General features: G+C 38.3%; 6 protein-coding genes across 7 annotated transcripts; 2 read left to right on the forward strand and 4 right to left on the reverse strand.

The window, feature by feature from the left end:
- The first annotated feature begins 135 nt into the window (after nucleotides 1-135).
- On the forward strand, nucleotides 136-4537 carry LOC106447679 (ethanolamine-phosphate cytidylyltransferase-like). Its single transcript, XM_013889660.3, has 9 exons — nucleotides 136-589; nucleotides 2129-2364; nucleotides 2551-2729; nucleotides 3214-3285; nucleotides 3439-3506; nucleotides 3681-3801; nucleotides 3885-3950; nucleotides 4040-4162; nucleotides 4252-4537. The coding sequence occupies exons 1-9, from the start codon at nucleotides 273-275 to the stop codon at nucleotides 4321-4323; spliced, it is 1254 nt and encodes a 417-aa protein (XP_013745114.1). The 5' UTR covers nucleotides 136-272; the 3' UTR covers nucleotides 4324-4537.
- Nucleotides 4538-4616: 79 nt separating this feature from the next.
- On the reverse strand, nucleotides 4617-6592 carry LOC106447680 (uncharacterized protein At2g38710-like). Its single transcript, XM_048778606.1, has 6 exons — nucleotides 6456-6592; nucleotides 5911-6020; nucleotides 5660-5779; nucleotides 5423-5537; nucleotides 5158-5251; nucleotides 4617-5027 (listed from the first exon to the last, which is right to left on the reverse strand). Exons 2-6 carry the CDS (start codon nucleotides 6012-6014, stop codon nucleotides 4822-4824), a joined length of 639 nt encoding a protein of 212 aa, XP_048634563.1. The 5' UTR covers nucleotides 6015-6020; nucleotides 6456-6592; the 3' UTR covers nucleotides 4617-4821.
- Nucleotides 6593-7450: 858 nt separating this feature from the next.
- Nucleotides 7451-10830, forward strand: LOC106447681 (65-kDa microtubule-associated protein 5-like). The gene is made up of 10 exons (XM_013889663.3): nucleotides 7451-7595; nucleotides 7679-8125; nucleotides 8430-8633; nucleotides 8716-8871; nucleotides 8938-9097; nucleotides 9244-9395; nucleotides 9642-9729; nucleotides 10116-10189; nucleotides 10269-10343; nucleotides 10425-10830. The coding sequence occupies exons 1-10, from the start codon at nucleotides 7545-7547 to the stop codon at nucleotides 10662-10664; spliced, it is 1647 nt and encodes a 548-aa protein (XP_013745117.2). The 5' UTR covers nucleotides 7451-7544; the 3' UTR covers nucleotides 10665-10830.
- Nucleotides 10831-10850: 20 nt separating this feature from the next.
- LOC106447686 (peptidyl-prolyl cis-trans isomerase CYP22-like) lies at nucleotides 10851-12656 on the reverse strand. The gene is made up of 6 exons (XM_013889667.3): nucleotides 12327-12656; nucleotides 12082-12169; nucleotides 11892-11984; nucleotides 11536-11568; nucleotides 11308-11364; nucleotides 10851-11106 (listed from the first exon to the last, which is right to left on the reverse strand). Exons 1-6 carry the CDS (start codon nucleotides 12554-12556, stop codon nucleotides 10996-10998), a joined length of 612 nt encoding a protein of 203 aa, XP_013745121.2. The 5' UTR covers nucleotides 12557-12656; the 3' UTR covers nucleotides 10851-10995.
- A 339-nt stretch (nucleotides 12657-12995) lies between these two features.
- Nucleotides 12996-15033, reverse strand: LOC106447684 (haloacid dehalogenase-like hydrolase domain-containing protein Sgpp). Of its 2 annotated transcripts, none has more exons than XM_048778608.1 (4): nucleotides 14847-15033; nucleotides 14419-14533; nucleotides 14157-14308; nucleotides 12996-13702 (listed from the first exon to the last, which is right to left on the reverse strand). In XM_048778608.1, exons 1-4 carry the CDS (start codon nucleotides 14879-14881, stop codon nucleotides 13264-13266), a joined length of 741 nt encoding a protein of 246 aa, XP_048634565.1. In that variant the 5' UTR covers nucleotides 14882-15033; the 3' UTR covers nucleotides 12996-13263. The 2 variants fall into 2 exon arrangements, with proteins under 2 accessions (XP_048634565.1, XP_048634564.1); XM_048778607.1 differs by having other exon boundaries at nucleotides 14419-14536; nucleotides 14847-14935.
- Nucleotides 15034-15496: 463 nt separating this feature from the next.
- On the reverse strand, nucleotides 15497-18111 carry LOC106447687 (annexin D4-like). Its single transcript, XM_013889668.3, has 6 exons — nucleotides 18020-18111; nucleotides 17726-17913; nucleotides 16668-16886; nucleotides 16347-16568; nucleotides 16169-16240; nucleotides 15497-16027 (listed from the first exon to the last, which is right to left on the reverse strand). Exons 1-6 carry the CDS (start codon nucleotides 18063-18065, stop codon nucleotides 15812-15814), a joined length of 963 nt encoding a protein of 320 aa, XP_013745122.3. The 5' UTR covers nucleotides 18066-18111; the 3' UTR covers nucleotides 15497-15811.
- Nucleotides 18112-18551: the final 440 nt, after the last annotated feature.

Below are 18551 nucleotides of genomic sequence, written 5' to 3' on the forward strand. Positions count from 1 at the left end.
ACACCCGAACCGGTTATTTATAATCACCCAACCAACCCAAACCATCAAATTTCATTTCGGTTTAGCTATCATCATCCATCTCCAGAGAAAGAAAAAAAATTAAAATGCGAAAAGCATAAATAGGATTCCGATTCCGAGTCTCAAGTTCCAAAGAGAAGAAACAAACATCCCTCTCCGAGAGAGATCTTAGCGAACAACGTGAAGGAAAACAAACAAAAACAACAAACGATCCGAGAGCGAGAGCGAAAAGCATTTTCCTCTGAAAACAAAAAATGGTGTGGGAGAAGGAGAAGATCGTCGGAAGCTGTATAATCGGAGGAGCCACGTTCGCCGTCGGAGCTACGTTCCTCCACCTCTTCCTCAAAGGCGAGCTTCCTCTAGGCCTAGGGCTAGGCGCGCGTTTGGTCTCGTTCAGAAAGCGGAGGCCCGTTCGCGTCTACATGGACGGTTGCTTCGACATGATGCACTACGGCCACTGCAACGCGCTGCGTCAGGCGCGTGCTCTCGGTGACCAATTGGTCGTTGGTGTTGTTAGCGACGAGGAGATCATAGCTAATAAAGGACCTCCCGTTACTCCTCTTCATGAAAGGTCTCTCTCTTTCTCGATCTCAATTCATTTGTTAAGGCCGGTCCTGAACAAATGGTGAATAACAATGTTCAACGAACCGTTACGCACTAATTAGACATTTTATAGCGGATTATTGATTAGGCGGGCGCATAAACAGACTTTTTTTTTATGCCCACACTGATTTTTAAAGGCCGGTCCTAGAATTTAAGGGACTTAACAAATGGTGAATAACAATGTTCAACGAACGGTATGCAGTAATTAGACGTTTTATAGAAGATTATTGATTAGGCAGGCGTTTAAACGGAATTCTTTTTATTCCTACACTGATTTTTAAAGGCTGGTTCTGGAATTTAAGGGACTTAACAAATGGTGAATAACAATGTTCAACGAACGGTATGTAGTAATTAGGCGTTTTATAGAAGATTATTGATTAGACAGGCGCTTAAACGGAATTCTTTTTATTCCCACACTGATTTTTAAAGGCTGGTCCTGGAATTTAAGGGGCGTAACAAATGGTGACTAACAATGTTCAACGAACCGTTACACAGTAGTTGGATGTTTTATAAGGGATTATTGATTAGGCGGGCGCATAAACAGACTTTTTTTTATGCCCACACTGATTTTTAAAGGCCGGTCCTAGAATTTAAGGGATTTAACAAATGGTGAATAACAATGTTCAACGAACGGTATTCAGTAATTAGGCGTTTTATAAAAGATTATTGGTTAGGCAGGCACTTAAACGGAATTTTTTTTTATTCCCACACTGATTTTTAAAGGCTGGTCCTAGAATTTAAGGGACTTAACAAATGGTGAATAACAATGTTCAACGAACGGTATTCAGTAATTAGGCGTTTTATAGAAGATTATTGATTAGGAAGGCGCTTAAACGGAATTTTTTTTATTCCCACACTGATTTTTAAAGGCTGGTCCTGGAATTTAAGGGACTTAACAAATGGTGAATAACAATGTTCAACGAACGGTATGTAGTAATTAGGCGTTTTATAGAAGATTATTGATTAGGCAGGCGCTTAAACGGAATTCTTTTTATTCCCACACTGATTTTTAAAGGCTGGTCCTGGAATTTAAGGGGCGTAACAAATGGTGACTAACAATGTTCAACGAACCGTTACACAGTAGTTGGACGTTTTATAGGGGATTATTGATTAGGCGGGCGCTTAAACGGATTTTTTTTATGCCCACACTGATTTTTAAAATAAATCGTTTTGTCTAGGTTCAATCTTTGGCCTAAACGGGCAAGTAAACGAAGTCTAGACCAATTTTTAGAATACTAATAAATAATGTGTATATATAAGCCGAGACGAGGCGAATGTTTCATCTCATTATGTCCAAAGCTGGCTTTGCCTTGTATAACAGTGACAATTACGGATTAGAACTAAATGATCAATATATATATTTCTTAAATAATTTGGGGGTAAATGATGTATACATATTAACCATATGGGGCCTAGGCGGATGTTTCATCTGGCTATGACCAAAACCGGCTCTGCCTTGTGTATTTAGTTGTGTTGTATGTTTATTTTTTTTATATGGTTATCTCAGGATGGTGATGGTTAAGGCGGTGAAGTGGGTGGATGAAGTGATATCGGATGCTCCTTACGCCATCACTGAGGATTTCATGAAGAGGTTGTTTGATGAGTACCAGATTGATTACATCATCCATGGGGATGATCCTTGCGTTCTTCCTGATGGAACTGATGCTTATGCATTGGCTAAGAAGGCTGGGAGGTACAAGCAGATTAAGCGTACTGAAGGAGTTTCCAGCACTGATATCGTTGGTAAACTTACATCTGATTCATTTTAGCTCGTATCAACTATATTTGTTAATCAACTCAGGATGCTTAGAGGAAAGTGTCTTTCTTTTCATGTTAAGGGGAGATACGAACTGCATCATGTTTATGTAATCAAGTGCCATGATAGCTTAGATCTTGTGTAATTACATTCAAGTTTATAAATCGTTGCAGGTCGCATGCTGCTCTGTGTAAGAGAAAGATCGAACAGTCATAGTCATTCGTCACTGCAAAGGCAGTTTAGCCATGGACATAATAGCCCAAAGTTTGATGACGGAGGTTCCTCAGCTGGTACTCGCGTCTCACATTTTCTTCCTACTTCCCGCAGGATCGTTCAGTTCTCCAATGGCAAGGTACGAGAGTCTTGAAGAGTGTCCTCTTCTCAAGTTTAGCTATTGCATATTTGGAATTGTGTATATCTCTATTTATTTCTTGATGATCTAGTTGGTTGAACTGGTAGGTACATGACTCTTAATTTCTAATAGCTATGCAATTTCTGACTCTCTTTTTTAGTTGTTATAATTATTAAAGAGAACGGGTGACAGCTTTCATCATCGGTATGGGAACACTGTCTGGTTGAGTCTTGGTTCTTACCTTCTGAAACATAAATAGTTCACCCTGTCTATGACCATTTCACCGATTACCGGATACTTTTTGTGTGTTTATCTGTACTTTACCTATTGAGTGACAGAAAGTTGCTTCGCATCTCGTTTTATTGCCTATGTTAATTCATGCACGCTAGATTAAACTTAAGATTATACTCTTTGGTTGATTCACTTTTCTCCTCCTCATTTTTTTTATCTGGGGTGGATTATGAGTACATGATTATGGTGACAGGGGCCAGGACCTGATGCACGCATAATTTACATTGATGGTGCTTTTGATCTTTTCCATGCTGGCCATGTTGAGGTATTTTTAAGTTCATTTGGTTCACAGACAAATTAATCTTATATGTTTGTCGACTAGTCCAACTAGAATTTCCTAATTATTATTGAGCAACCATCCAGTTTTATTATGCCAATGTTGTTGATTCTTTTCTCTTGATTATTCAAATTCATACAGATTCTCAGGCGTGCTCGAGAGCTTGGAGACTTTCTTCTTGTTGGGATACATAATGACCAGACTGTCAGGTTCAAGAAAGCTCAACTTTGGCAGTTTGCTTTATAGTTATTTTTCTCAGTTCTTATTTCGTTATTCTAGGCATAAATATATACTTCTTATTCTCATTCTGGTTTAGATGTGCATAATTGCATTTCTGCTTAAATCGTCTGACCAAAAAGTGCATGTTATACGTTGATGAGCAGCGCTAGAAGTGGAGCGCGTCACCCAATCATGAATCTCCATGAAAGAAGCTTAAGTGTTCTGGCATGCCGCTATGTAGATGAGGTGATCATTGGTGCCCCATCGGAAGTTTCAAAAGATACGGTGAGCTCCTCTGGTATTTACTTAATAATTACCCAAATGGCCTTCACGAAAAGCTATTTTGACAATGATTTTGGATGATGCAGATCACAACATTTGACATTTCGTTGGTGGTTCATGGGACAGTAGCCGAGAGCGATGATTTTCAAAAGGTAAAACAAGATTCAGATAGATTTTATATAACAAGGTAGTATACAAAGAGTTTATTTCTCAGAATGTGGTTGTTGATGATCTGACACAGGAGGAAGGTAATCCGTATGCTGTACCAATAAGCATGGGCATATTCCAAATCCTGGAAAGCCCTCTTGACATCACAACCTCCACCATAATCAAGAGGATTGTGAACAACCATGAAGCTTATCAGGCAAGTTGCTTTTCTTCTACCTCATTCATCTTCTTATTGCATCACTCTGACCAATCTCTAACTTCAAAATCGTTCTGCAATTTTTTTAGAAACGTAACTTGAAAAAGGAAGCTAGTGAGAAGAAGTACTACGAGCAGAAGGCTTTTGTGACTGGCGACTGATAGAATCTTGAAAGCTTTGTAAGACCAGACCATCTTTGGGATGTGAATCTGTTTCTCCTTATCTTTATATCTCCGTAGTAGTCCGTACTGGCTATAGTAGGATGTTTCTGCATCAGACTCAAATGCTACATAGTATTACATTTTGTTCTCTAGTTTTTAAACATAAAAAGGGCATTGATGATTTTAGCACCAAATGCTTCTTTTATTTTCTTCACGTTTGGGATGTTTCATCTTACTTTCTACTTTCGTTTTTGCGTACTGCAAATATGTTAGGATTGTATATGTTCACTATCTGAAGATAAAACGATGAACTTCATTAGAAATGGTAAGTGCGGACGGTTGCGTTTCAGACAATGGTGAAACAGCTAAATTCTTGTCTCGTTGAAGGTGAAATCAGAGAGAGCATTACAGTTTCGAATCACAAATGCAATGATAAATTAGGAGAGGTCCCAAACAGGACCAATCTCGCACCCATTCGCAGGAGTTTGGTGGTGCAAATCAGGACAAGGGCTTGCTGGTCCCATTAATAGCCGGGACAAGGCCTCTTGTGGCCTTCACGTATGAAAGGTATTCACTATAATGCATGCTGAATAATGTGCTCTGGTATCTTGTTAGCTGGATTCGCCTACGCACTGCCTCAGTTATTTCACCATTGTATCCGGCTTTACGCACCAGAGAATCTATTGCCTCTATCTTTGTCCAGCCTGCCAAAAACTAGTCATGTAAGCTTTGATATATATAGTAGTATGATATGAGATTCAAGTTTTGCTCCAAACAATGCGAATGAATCCTCAGGTCTAGTCAAACATACAAACACCTAAGCAAAACTGGTACCTTCATGAGCTGGCACCTCAGGGAGATATGTGGCGTTTCGCTTTATATTAGTCACAGGTTCAGTGAACTCAATGATTATACCATGCGTTCCCACCTTCATAGTCAAATCAGACAAAACTAAGCGAGTGCAAGTATCACATGAGGGATGTGACAGGAGAAGCTTTATCAGATGTGTGGAATGACTAGCATGCTACTACTTGTTGGTGACCATATTCTTAATTTATGTTTAGAAACAGGAGACTAAGATGAAGAGTGAAGACAGTACCTCCCAATCAAGATAATCCTCTGCATCTTCATAATCAGTGAGGACGGACACCGTGCATTGCAGAAACGGCAGTTCTTTGGGTTGGATTGGTGGGAACCTACGATCCCTCAGGGCACTGTGATATTACATAAATCAAAAAGGTACATTTATAACTATATTGACATAGTACAGAAAAAAACAGGTAGATTAAGCTAATGGGCAAACGCCAAGGAATATCAAAATGTGTGAGTAAGTTACCTGGTCAAGGCGTAGTCCTTGAAGCCACTGATCAAACGGCGTGCTTCAAGTGTACCAATACATCCACGCAGCCGAGGCTCCCCACCGTTCACTATTTTCTTCCAGGTGACAAACAATGGGCTACAAAGAAAACAACCACTGGACTATGAGTAAGAGAAGATGACGTAAAACACTAAATCATCCAATCAAACAGTGGACTACTTGCATGTCATTAACATAACAAACACAACAGGAGTTTTAATGAAACGTACTGATTGGCGTCGTCAAATGCAGGTGGAGGAGAGTCTTCGTTGTTGTAGTGAGAGACCAAAGTGTCGAAACAGTACACAGCCATCTCTTTGTTCGCCGACGCCATTGTGTGCTTTTGAATAAAACAAAAAAACAAAATTAGCAAGTAGTATAGTGTGAACCTGAAATTATCCAAAATCCAACTTATAAATACCGATTAAAAGAATACAACTACTAAGCATGTCATTGGATTATTTTTCCCCACAAAAAGAGATTTAGTTTATGCTTAAACACAACCCAACACAGCCCAAAAACGAATGAATATAGCATTCTCAGAGATAAACTAATAAATAATATGAACACTGAATAGTGACGATGAAGATTGGAGAAGTAAATTGATCGTTTTTTTCTATATATATTAATATATATATGGGGATTAAAATCAAAAGCCACCACGAAATCTAGAAGGAGCATAGAGAGAGATCTGTGATAAGAATTGAAAAGTTCAAACAGATAGAGAAATCAATTGGGAGGAGCATAATAAACACGAGAGAGCGGCGGAGAAAACCTGAGGAAAGCGCAAAAAGAATCGAAGATCGGTGGTGAGATTGTTAAAAAGTGTGTTTATGTTTCAGAAGCAAAGCTTTTCTTTTAAGACACTGACAATTGTTTTGGCTGGTGTGTCTTTTTCTTGAAGAGGACTTTAATAACTATTTTATATCAGATTTTCACACTTGGGCCCATTATCCGGACATGATACCTGGGCCCAATATCTAAACATAACACTCGGGCCCAAGAAATTTGTATTTTTTTTATAAAATTAAGAAGTTTCATATATTATGTTTATATAAAATTAAGAAATTTGTATATTATGGTAAACGGTGATGATGGTTCGCGTGAAGTCTTCCTCTCGGTGCTTGCGATGAATAGTGACAGATGAGATCTCGAACAGTCGATTGATGCTTTCCAAAATTAGGTTCAATTGAGTTGAAGATGTTTGGTGATGGTGTGGAATCAATAAGCTTTGGTGGATCCGGATGAATCGACGGTTGGTTACCCGGTGTTGTTTCGAAGCGAGGGCGATGTTGGAGCCGTAGCGTTTGTCCGCACGGCGGCGGAGCCTCGTGTGTCCTAGGATTTCGTAGTTGGACCTTGGGTCCAGAATTTTATTATTTTTTGACCCGTTTCCTTGGCCTTCTGTATATTATACCGTAGGTTTTTTTAGGCCCGTTAATCAAATATCTATCGAGGTAAAAAAAAATATTATGTTTATATATTTAAATGTACATAAAATATATGTTTTTTTTTCTTTTTGATCAAAAAATATATGCTTTCAAAATAGAAAAATCAAGTTTGGTTCTCCAAAAACCAAAATGTTGAAATTTCGAATATTATATTCTCTTATTTTTTAATATATATCCACATTCAAAATTTGGAGTTTCTCCAGTGCACAAAAATCGAGATAGGGACACAAAAAAATTCTAAATTACCGCCAAAATAACATTTCTTTCCAAAACTGACACTCGCTCTCCTCCTTCAACACACACAATCTCTCTTCGGGATCTTCTTCACCCTTCATCCTCTCTAGGGTTTCCCCCCATCGTCACTACTCGTCACTACTCGTCGGCGCCGGCGGAAAAAAAAAAGAAAGAAGAAAATGTCTCTTTCTTCATCCAGCACTTGCACTTCCCTCCTCCAAGAACTACAGGTTCGATCAGGTTCAATTGCGTATTGTTTTTGTAGAATTGAGCAAGAAAGATTTGTTTTTTATTTTAATTTTAATTTATGCAGATCATATGGGATGAGATTGGCGAAGGCTACAGCGAGAGAGACAAGATGCTGCTTGAACTCGAGCAAGAGTGTCTCGACATATACAACAAGAAAGTTGACAAGACTCGCAAGCACAGAGCTGAGCTGCAACGATCGTTAGCTCAGTCCGAAGCTGAGATCGCCACCCTCGTGTCTGCGCTTGGTGAACAAGTGTCCTTCTCGAAGAAAGAAGGCTCTTTGAAGGAGCAGATCTCTTCTGTGAAGCCTGTGTTGGAAGAACTGATGGTGAAGAAGGATATGAGATGGAAGGAAGTGTCTGAGATAGTGACGCAAATAGCTGAGATCTCTTCTAACATTGCGGGGAATGATTCTCTTGTTAGCTCTGGTTTTGAAGTTGATGGAAGTGACTTGACGAAGAGGAAGTTGGATGAGCTTAGAGCTCATCTCCAGGATCTTCGCAGTGAAAAGGTGTTCTTATAGAGTTATATGTTAGAAAGAGTATGATGGTTATAGGGCTGTTCGTTTGGTTGCCACAGGTACCGGCGGCAGCAGCAGCGTCAACGTTTTGACGCCGCGTCTGAACACCGCGTCCTGCGGCTGACGCCGATAAAACCTGCGGTCGCCATATAATATGCGGCAGCGTTGTCTGCGAAACGAACAACAACTGTCTTCATTGACGCTGCCGCTGCCGCCGCCGCCGACGCCGAAACCTGCGGCAACCAAACGAACAGGGCTTATGTGTGCTTATCTTTTTTTTGATTTTTTATTTCAGGCTGTTCGGTTGCAGAAAGTGAACTCTTATATAAGTGCTGTCCATGAGTTGTCAGAGATTCTTTCGTTTGATTTCTCCAAGGCGTTGAGTAATGTTCATAAAAGCCTTACCGGGGCTTCGAAAAGCATTAGTAATGATACGCTTGCTAGATTGACAGAGCTTGTAGAGTCTCTGAGGAAGGAGAGACGTCAGAGGCTGCTTAAGGTGAGCAAAGAAAGAATACTTTCTCAACTGTTTGGAAAACTAGTAGGGATTGATACCTTTGAGAGATTCTTGTTTATTTCAGCTACAAGGTTTGGGAAGAAACATGCAAGAGCTCTGGAGCCTGATGGAAACACCTACGGATGAGAGGAGAAGATTTGACAATTTGAGTATCTTGCTTTCTGTTCAAGCTGATGATGCCTTGGGAAAAGGATGCCTCGGTCTTGACATAGTCCGAGAGGTAATCTGATCATATTCATTTGTTCATATCAAACTTTTTTTTTATATCTTAACATTTTGGTTATAGGCTGAAGATGAAGTGAACAGACTGAATGCCCTGAAGTCCAGTAAGATGAAGGAGTTGGTTCTGAAGAGGCATTGTGAACTAGAAGAAATCTGCAGAGAGGTTCATATGGATTTCAATAGCGATGCTGCAAGACAGAGTCTTATCAACCTCATTGGTTCTGGTACCATACATATTCCTCTCTTCTAGGCTGACTAATTAATTAAGTACAAATTGTTTTCTGGCTAATGTGAAAGTACGATGGACATAGCTCCGCAGTTAGAATTATATATTTCATTGGGTGTGCAGTGACGAAGGTTTCCTTTGCAGGTGATGCTGATCTGTCTGGTATTCTGGAAAGCCTAGATGAGCAGATCGAGAAGGCAAAAGAGGAAGCTTTAAGCAGGAAGGAAATTTTAGACAAAGTTGAAAAGTTGAAGCACGCAAAGGAAGAAGAAAAATGGCTTGATGATTATGAAAAGGTGACTACCACATCGCGTTTTAATAGCTATATTTTATGAAAATAGGTAAAGGGAAGATCTATGGACCTTGGAACTGATTGTGAGCATTTATCTGATGAAAATGTATTGTCTTAAGATTAACTGCAGAGATTTTTTTTGTATAGTTTTGGTGTTAGAGAGTATCTCAATTTGTGTGAGTTTCCTAAAAAACTAGCTTTGTATACGTATGTGATATTGATTGTTTCTTGTAATTTGCTTTCTTAACAGGATGAGAATCGCTTTAGTGCTGTAAGAGGAGCGCACAAAAATTTAAAACGCGCGGAGAAAGCTAGGAGCCTTATCAGCAAAATACCTGGTGAGTCTTTTATACATGCATTACTTGATTAATGCAAGCAAGTCTGTCTTCTATATGTTGCTTTCTGGAATTGGTAACTAGATATCCCTTTGGATTAGTTTTCAATAATCTTTTTTCTTTTCATTCCAAGATTCTTATTATTATTAACAGCTCAACTAGAGGACAGTTCCTTCCAGCCGAAACTCAAAAACTCATTGTTAGATGTTTGGAGTTTTTGATGTTTTTCTTTGCACTTGTTAGGGTAAATAGTGTTTGATTCAAATCAAGTGAAGTTTCTGTAGCCTTTTTGTGATGCTTATTCATCCCTCCAAAAGTAGTTGATGTTTGTCTGTTGTAAAACTGATCGGTCTTGAGATGACATTAACCTCTTATGTTTATTTTATAAGCAATGATCGATGGTCTGACGACCAAAGTGAAGGCATGGGAGAAAGAAAGAGGAGTCCCCTTCCTATGTGATAAGGTAACTAACCGTACATTTACTCAACTGTCCTTTTTATGGTTTGATTCAGCTTATGTGAGTTATGACTTTTTCGATCCAGCACCCGTTGTTACAAACACTGGAAGAAGAAATTGTTTTGCGTGCTCAAAGAGAGGAGGAAAAGCGTCAGTTCCGAGTACGTGTGATAGTCAAAACAAGGATTTGTAGACAATCACTGTGGTCTTGAACTAACACTTTGTTTGTTTTGCGTAAACAGGAGCAGAAAAGACTACAAGGTCAGCTGGCTACAGAGAAAGAAGCAAAGTATGGTTCAAAATCTGCAAAGAAGAAGCCATTGGGACAGAGTCTTAACACAGACAATGTGACAAAAACACCACTTGGTCGTAGGGTTGGGACTACACCTGGCCGTTCTGGTGTCAAAGATTATAGAGAAAGCGGCAGAGGCAATGCCACCGCGATACCGCTGAACTATGTCGCTCTTCAGAAAGAAGATTGATTGATAGATACTAGAAAGGGGGTTAGGGTTTTACATAAAGCTACATTACATGTTGATGAGCTGATAGACTTCTTATGTGATTCTTTTTGGTTTCTAGTTCCTTTTGCTAATGATGTTTTCAGATTTTAGTTGGTATGAATATGAAGTGTCACATTTTTACTCATAAGCAGTTGATGTCCAAACCAAAGTTTAAAACAGGCTTTGCTTCTGGAAATGATGTCAATTCAAAAACCATCTGTCACAATGCATAAGGATTAAACTAATAAGCTCAGGGTTCTCACTTTCAGAAGAAAAGTTTTTTCAAGTAGTGTTTCGGGTGAAAAAAAGCTTGTCACATCTCACCACACTCTGTAATTACAACGGCAAGCTTAGGGCGGTTGTTTGGTCCAACAGCAACGTTCTCAATCTTCCGCATCACCAATAAGCCATCTCCAAGCACCCTCTGTACATCACAAAGAAGAATTTGTAATGAGTCATAACAAGACTATTACCAAACATATGTGCACAAGAGTTCATGATTCAGTGCCTTCTGCCTCATCTATCTATGGCTTTTAAGTTTCTACTATTAATCGATGGAAGAAAACTGAAAAGCTAGGGTGGTTCAATCATATGCAATACGTGTGTAGGTGAAAAGAGGACATACCCCAAAGACAACATGCTTGTTGTCAAGCCACTCGCATTTTGCACAGCTGATGAAGAACTGCAATGCAAAAGAGCAAAGTTTAATTATAGCCTTAAATGATAACATATATATATGATGGCCAACCAAGTAACTATACTTCTTTTTCTAAAGCTAAAGTTTAATAAATTAGATTAGCACCATAGCCAATTAGCCATTACAGTAAAGCGATTATATTGAGACAGAAATTACCTGGCACCCATTTGTGTCTGGCCCACTATTTGCCTATAACAAAAGAAGGAGATGAGCAATATTAGCGATCAAAGTCATGCGTATTATATCAGAAAGGTAATAGGGCTGTTCGTTTGGTTGCCGCAGGTACCGGCGGCAGCGGCAGCGTCAACATTCTGCGTCAACTCTTGTTCGTTTCGTTGATGCAGGAAGCTGCGTCTGACGCCGCGTCCTGCGGCTGACGCCGATAAAACCTGCGGTCGCGATATAATATACGGCAGCGTCAGCATCTGCGAAACGAACAACAACTGTCCTCATTGACGCTGCCGCTGACACCGAAACCTGCGGCAACCAAACGAACAGGACTAATAGCATACCATGGAGAGGAGTCCAGGTCCGGTATGTTTAGCAGTAAAATTCTCATCATCGAACTTGTGGCCATAAATGGACATGCATCCATTACCATCATTCTGCACAAGAGTTTGAGCATATTTAGTAACGAACAAAGGAAAAGAAACGAGTTAAACAAAGAAGCTGAAGCTCTATATGGAGGCAAAAGGAACAGACCTTAAGAAAATCACCACTCTGAATCATAAAGTCCTTGATGACCCTGTGAAACTGACACTCCTTGTAACCAAGAGGCTTCCCAGCCTTTCTGCATTTTTTACATTACACCCACCAGATAAAAAAAAAAAAAAGTTAGCTTTTTAAGTAGCAAGGTGATAATATGATCTACGCTTAGCTAGCAAAGTGCATCAAGACAAGATTTTGAGACATGCCCATCTCACAGAATCCAAAAAAATCGAATGTACCTGAGTTCACCAGTACAGAACTGCCTGAAGTTCTCGGCGGTTTTGGGGGCGATGTCGGCGAAAAGCTCCATCTTGATGCGACCCGCGGGGATGCCGCCGATAGAGACGTCGAAGAAGACGACTGGGTTTTTAGGGTTCGGTGGTCTCACGTGCCACTCCACGTTTCCTCCGCCGCCGCTTGACGGAGCTGAGGCTGGTGCAGCTACGATTCCTCCTGCTCCAGAACTCATCGCAACTCAAAAAGCTAAGAGAGATACTTTCTTCCTTCCTTCCCCGTTCTCTCTCTCTCTCTCTCTCTGATCAAGGAACCTACTTGGGCTTTTAAATTCGAACCTATTTGGGCTTATATTCGATCCTACTTGGGCTTAGATTCCAAGTGGTGAAATGAAAATTGCAATACAACCCTCCAACTGTCTTTGTCTTTTCAAATTTACCTTTTTACTTATGAAAACTTCAATGTAACCCTCTGAAAACTTCTACAAGAATAAGCTGTGAAGAGGAACTTGAGTGTCACTACATCATTCATCATGTAAGAGACTACCTTAATGCTCTCTATTAGAATGCACAAACTCTTTACATTTTCAAACCACTAAGATTTAAACATAGGAAACACATGTTTAATAGCCCTATTGATCGATCATACATATATATATATCTTCAGTCGTCACGTAACCAAATAAAAACAGTATTCTTCCATTGACAAAATGCATGTAGTTTACCATACAAAACAATAGGATCATTATTGAAAGGTAAGTTACCAACTTAGAATTGAGCATGTAAGAGTTACATACGTCAAAAGAAAATAGAAAAAGACAGCTAAATTTGATAATTTGGAAGTTGGAGAAGCTCCTCCACTGTCATAAAAATCCCCATTCAACAAAAGATAAAAAAAGGGTCTGCTCATGCGTGCGATGGCTAGACAAGTGAGACAAGACTTCTAAGAACTCTTCTTGTTATCAAGCTCCTCCAACACACCCAACAGTTTCGGATCCGCATAGTTCTCTATAAGAAAAGCAGGTCTAGCTTGCATCAGCACGCTTGCTGGATTCCCTGTGGTAAGTCCAACCACAGGCATTCCAGCCGCAACTCCAGCTTTTATCCCAGAGACCGAGTCCTCGAACACCAGCGCATGCTCTTTCGACACGTTAAGCACTTCGAGAGCCTTCAAGTAAGGCCCCGGGTGTGGTTTGGGAAACTCACATTCAGAGCCGAGTATCACTGCCTGGAAGAAATCAGTGAGACCAAGTTTCGATATGATGAGCTCTGCGTTCTCTTTTGGAGCGTTTGTCACGGCGGCTCGTTTCAGTCCACGGTCTTCGATCCATTTGGTTAGTTTTAGAAGTCCGTCAAGTGGCTTTACCTTCTCTGCTACGAGTCTAACCAAAAAAACAAAGTTAACTTGATAGTCAAGACGGTTCGGTGATTTCGGGGGATATAAACAATTTAGTAAAGGTTTTTATAAAATAATTTTTATACAAATTTAAAAACCTATTTCTATGTAAATTAATTTCAAAATTTTGAAAGTTATTGGCCTATGTGTTCACTTGGCTATGCTCAGGACCACTAGAGGTGAAGCCAAAAGGCATCAATTATGGTGGCATGTACAACCACAAAATATTGAAAAGAAATTTAGTGTGCCTAATCATAAAATGCCAGCTAGATTAGATGGTTATAACGATATTGTGCACAAATAATAATGTTCTCGGGTTCAATAACCAATTTGTCATTTATTCAATTTAGTACAATTATCAATTAAATCTTTCTAGATTCGCCCCTGAGGACCACCCATATCAATAGTGAAGCAATTTTTAAGACAGAAACGTGACTTACTTGCGGAAGAGAGCTTCCTTGTCCTCGCAAAACTTTAACCCTTTAGCAACATCATCAGGGAAGAGAACGAGAGCAATCTCAGAGTTGTGTTTTCCAGCAATGTTGGCAATAAAGAACTTCTCGTCGATTGGGACACCATTGTTAAAACCAATCTGTGAGTGATTCAAGAAAGCAACATTTTGAGACAAGAACTTGAGTGTAAGTAAGTATTATATAATAAGGTTCCAAAGCTGAAGATATTATTCAAAAAGGAATTAATAACCTGTTGGAGCAGTTCTTGGAAGGCGATAAGGTGGATGGGATCAGAGTCACAGAGTGTTCCATCAACATCAAACAGAATGGCTTCTAGTGGAGCAAGATGTGCAAGCGATGGTTTGCTGCTTCACAACAAAAAAAAAAATGGAACAGAGTTGAACAAAATAACAACATATAGATCAAAACCCTTGAGAGATCTCATCAAAAGGATCAAATTTTGGATACGAGATTTTAAAAAGGATTGACAAAATTTGCAGAAAAAACAATTACAACCATTGTTATATCTATCATCTAGCTTTCAGTTTGGTCTTGATAATATTAGGAGAAAAGTGGTAATAGCTCAATCTTGGAGACCAAGACACAAGACACAGACCATGCATAGATATATAAGTTATCACTGAGTGAAAGTAGGATCAAGAAACATTAAAAGTGTACCTCTCGGAAGGATTGAGATCAGAGAAGCCATTCATTTTGATGATGTAAGAAACAAAATGGATCTGTGATTGATTGCAGAGAAGACACCAATGGCTTTTGGGAGAAAGTTTTAGAGAATATAAAAAAGGTATAAAATGGGAATCATTTCGTGCACGTCAGAGGAAGATTCGGTTGGGACTTTTATTCACCACGTGGTGCCTTTTGTATCTTTTGACGAACGCATTATGCCAAAACTGTAAACCGGAGTTCATACCATCATCCGGTTTACCTAATGCATCTGAAATTATTAGTCATTTTGGTTGGAGAGCCGGTCTGATAACAGGATCATGTAGTATATTTTAGGAAAATATATGAATTTCTATTAATACAGTAACCAAAATAGTATGTGGACTGTAAGAAACTATATATAGACAATTTTTTATATCTATCGAAAAATTTATAAAAAAAAAATTGTATGATTATGTAGATGTAGCTTTTATATTAAAAAAATAAGATTGTAACTTTATTATTGGTTGGAGATACAAATTGCAAATGCGATCAGACTATTTATCACATTTTGGATGCCCTCAAAAGTGTTCTCCTATATAACATATTTTCTTTTATACTATGATTAGACACTTCACACGTTTTTAATATTCTGTAACTCATGATGTTTTTTCCCCAACATGTGTTACTCATGATCTTTTTTAGGGGTGCAAAAGTAATCTATTTTAACAGATTAGATATTCATGTGCGTAAAAGTGTTATGTTTTCATATATTGGAAATGTGAACATAAGACATGAAAACTGAGTTTAACATGAACACACTCTTCTTCTCTCACTGAATCATGTCACCAACGACAAGAACTCTTTATTATCAAATCAAAAGGGTATAGAAAACGCAAATGTTGGAATAGAAACACAAAACCAAAAGGAAATCAAACTTTTGGTAACAAAAAGTCTCGAGAATACTTTCTCAACCGAGATCAGTTCGATTTGGATAGCAGTGTGAGCAAGAAATCTCTGTAGTTTCCTCTAATCTTCTCTTGAATATTTTGGGCTAACGTCTCACCGTAGCGCTGATTATACTCTTCTGCGATCTCCTTCATCTCATCACTATGATCCGCTCTCGTAACGAACACTCTTGTCAACCATTTCTTGGTGCCCTTGTCCGCATCTTTGTTCAAAGACGCATTCAAAATCTAGCACCAAAGAAATAAGAGACTTTATTAAAACACTATTTTGTCGTTATTAAAAAGAAATATTAGAAGTTTATATACGAAAATACATGTGTAACCAAATAAGTTTATCGTGTTAAAAAGAAAAACACATAAGTTTATTACCTTGCTGAAGTACACAGAGGGTTTGAGTAAACAAAGCAATGCATCATTGAGGAGTGAAGAGTCAGATACACCCTAATGATCAAGCCACAAGATTTTCTTGACCCGTTAGAAAATTTATACATGTGGTTACATAAATTATAAATATTATAATAAGTGTAAGGAGTCATATTTATGTTACCGCAAGAAGATCAGAGCCTTTGATTTGGTTAAAGTGTTTGTAGAGTTGTTGGAGATGAAGTTTGCTTCTTGTGCTCAGAATCCTAACAACCTCATCATTCTCTATAGCTTTCTCTCCAGGAGAAGCCACTGCCTCGGCCAAAATCTTAGCGTCAGATTTAGCTAAATCATCCTTCACCTTGTTCCCTTCGTATCTGTAAGCACTCACGAGGCCTACAAGCAGCTGCATGCACAAACACACACAAGAGACATGCCAGTGAGTAAGAAGAGAGAGAGATCAGGTGTGGGAGGGTGTATGGTAAGAAAAAATGTTACTACTGACCTTGCGGCGAGAGCCGTGGATGTTAGAGGCAATGTCTTCTTCCATCGACTGGTCGAAGAGTGAGTGGTAAGCTTTGCGTGCGCCTAGGAGATCATCAGAGGAGCGAGTGCATGCCACCTCCACGATGAGGCTGTAACATTCATCTCCTTTCTTCAGTGCTTTCTTCACCACCCTCGCGTCTCTCTCCCATGGATGCATCGACCACATGACCACCGCATTCTACACATCATATAGACTAAACGTTCATCATTTCCATGGAGTGATAAGGTTTACTTATTTTTCTCTTCATAAGGAGTGTCTTATTAGGACTTCGTTAGGAAACGCGAAAGGACCAATACTAGTAGTTGATCAAAGTTCATTTCTTGAGATCAAAGCACATGATACTTTACAGAGTATTTGATCAAAATTTATAGGAATATAGTCTTCGTCAAGTAACAAGCATCTACATCTCTAACCAAGTTCTTGAGAGTATATGAGTAAATTCTTCATCACGTGTTCTTGAGAGTATAGGAGTAAATTCTTCATCACGTAACAAATAGCTACTACATCTCTAACAAATCGCACACTAAATAGTTGCATAACAAACAATCAATGACAAAAGGATGATAATGAGCTAGTTGTTAATTTGTTAATGTTAATTACTCTAATATATAAATTCAGAAATTTTAGATTTTTAGTCTTTCACTAAACTGAAATAAATTGTTTGTTTTGTACTTTTATTAGGAAAAACAATGATTGGTTTGTTATTAGGTAAGAAGTAAGAATGGTGGGAAACTAGTTAATTAAATAGATTGAAATAGCAATAACTTTGCCAAAAAACAACTATAATAAGTATTAATAAATATATTTTTTTAGAAAAACCAGAAAACGAAAGATAAAATTTGAAAAGAAAAAAGAAAGAAAGAATGAAAGATGTAAAGTTTTGCCAAAACAAAAAGAATTAAATAGTACAACTTTTGCCAAAACAAAAACTAGAATATATAGTAATAAAATGTTAAGAAAAGATATATAAATAGAAACCCCAGAAGATGAAAAATGTAAAGGTGTAAGAAACTGACATTGAAGCGAGAGAACTCAAGCTTGAGATGTTTGACAAATTGATCATGGCACTTCTCAAAAGCTCTTTCTTCATCTTCCTCAAAGAAACCTTTGCTTGCTTTCCTAAACAACTTTCGATGATCCTTGTGTGAATTCCCCAGTGTGCTTATCAATGCTTTCTCATCAACTCCCATTCCTACATTTTTTCCTATATGATATCCAATATAATTGATTAACCTTCAAAATCATTCTTAATTGGTTTTCTCACGATTTTGACATTCACTGGTTTGCCAAAATTGACTTTTAAGAAGTACCTGAGAATGCGTTAACAATGCTCTCAAGATCGAGTGTGTGAGCCATTTATCTTGATGTTGTTTTTTTCTAGCTTTGATTTGGTTTTTGTGGAGAGCTATTGAAGAGACACAAGTCATTTTATATGATGCGGGGATTATAGAGAAAAGGGTGTTTTCGGTAATCAATAAGTATTTGTTTAGTTTAATAGTTTCGTGTTCAGATTTAAGACAAACGCTAGGTGCATTGTTGTAACAAGAAGTAACGCTCACGAAATTTATTATTTTACATCTTTTAAGTTTTAACAACTGTTTTGCAAGCACAAATTGAATTACAGTAATCCAAGATAAATTAAAACTTACTGTTTTTTTTTGTTTTAACTGAATTTTTTAAGTTTGACCATTACATAAAACGGTCAGTATATACAATTATACATATATCATCATATCTATAATTAAGTATTGTCTTTGCGTTTCAATCTAATATAGTAAATATAATAATTTTATCTAAAATGTATAATCATTTCAAAATTTGTTTTTAAAAATACTTTACTAT

This window comes from Brassica napus, chromosome A4, assembly GCF_020379485.1.
Source record: "Brassica napus cultivar Da-Ae chromosome A4, Da-Ae, whole genome shotgun sequence".
NCBI lineage: Eukaryota > Viridiplantae > Streptophyta > Magnoliopsida > Brassicales > Brassicaceae > Brassica > Brassica napus.

What these genes read in the sequence shown, in the direction of transcription:
- LOC106447681 (XM_013889663.3), top strand. Translation starts at nt 7,545, where the DNA reads ATGTCTCTTTCTTCATCCAGCACTTGCACTTCCCTCCTCCAAGAACTA. An exon ending in GTCTTGACATAGTCCGAGAG is followed by an intron (nt 8,872 to 8,937) that starts GTAATCTGATCA and finishes TTTTGGTTATAG; the next exon opens with GCTGAAGATGAAGTGAACAG. An exon ending in CCTTATCAGCAAAATACCTG is followed by an intron (nt 9,730 to 10,115) that starts GTGAGTCTTTTA and finishes TTATTTTATAAG; the next exon opens with CAATGATCGATGGTCTGACG.
- LOC106447687 (XM_013889668.3), bottom strand. Translation starts at nt 18,065, where the DNA reads ATGGCTCACACACTCGATCTTGAGAGCATTGTTAACGCATTCTCAG. An exon ending in TTGAGTTCTCTCGCTTCAAT is followed by an intron (nt 16,887 to 17,725) that starts GTCAGTTTCTTA and finishes TATGATGTGTAG; the next exon opens with AATGCGGTGGTCATGTGGTC. An exon ending in CCTCTGTGTACTTCAGCAAG is followed by an intron (nt 16,028 to 16,168) that starts GTAATAAACTTA and finishes CTTTGGTGCTAG; the next exon opens with ATTTTGAATGCGTCTTTGAA.
- LOC106447686 (XM_013889667.3), bottom strand. Translation starts at nt 12,556, where the DNA reads ATGAGTTCTGGAGCAGGAGGAATCGTAGCTGCACCAGCCTCAGCTCCG. An exon ending in GACCTGGACTCCTCTCCATG is followed by an intron (nt 11,569 to 11,891) that starts GTATGCTATTAG and finishes CTTTTGTTATAG; the next exon opens with GCAAATAGTGGGCCAGACAC. An exon ending in ACAAGCATGTTGTCTTTGGG is followed by an intron (nt 11,107 to 11,307) that starts GTATGTCCTCTT and finishes TGTGATGTACAG; the next exon opens with AGGGTGCTTGGAGATGGCTT.
- LOC106447680 (XM_048778606.1), bottom strand. Translation starts at nt 6,014, where the DNA reads ATGGCGTCGGCGAACAAAGAGATGGCTGTGTACTGTTTCGACACTTTG. An exon ending in GCATTTGACGACGCCAATCA is followed by an intron (nt 5,780 to 5,910) that starts GTACGTTTCATT and finishes TTTTCTTTGTAG; the next exon opens with CCCATTGTTTGTCACCTGGA. An exon ending in AGGATTATCTTGATTGGGAG is followed by an intron (nt 5,252 to 5,422) that starts GTACTGTCTTCA and finishes TTGACTATGAAG; the next exon opens with GTGGGAACGCATGGTATAAT.
- LOC106447679 (XM_013889660.3), top strand. Translation starts at nt 273, where the DNA reads ATGGTGTGGGAGAAGGAGAAGATCGTCGGAAGCTGTATAATCGGAGGA. An exon ending in TTCCAGCACTGATATCGTTG is followed by an intron (nt 2,365 to 2,550) that starts GTAAACTTACAT and finishes AAATCGTTGCAG; the next exon opens with GTCGCATGCTGCTCTGTGTA. An exon ending in ACAACCATGAAGCTTATCAG is followed by an intron (nt 4,163 to 4,251) that starts GCAAGTTGCTTT and finishes CAATTTTTTTAG; the next exon opens with AAACGTAACTTGAAAAAGGA.
- LOC106447684 (XM_048778607.1), bottom strand. Translation starts at nt 14,881, where the DNA reads ATGAATGGCTTCTCTGATCTCAATCCTTCCGAGAG. An exon ending in GATCTCAATCCTTCCGAGAG is followed by an intron (nt 14,537 to 14,846) that starts GTACACTTTTAA and finishes TTTGTTGTGAAG; the next exon opens with CAGCAAACCATCGCTTGCAC. An exon ending in TCCAAGAACTGCTCCAACAG is followed by an intron (nt 14,309 to 14,418) that starts GTTATTAATTCC and finishes AATCACTCACAG; the next exon opens with ATTGGTTTTAACAATGGTGT.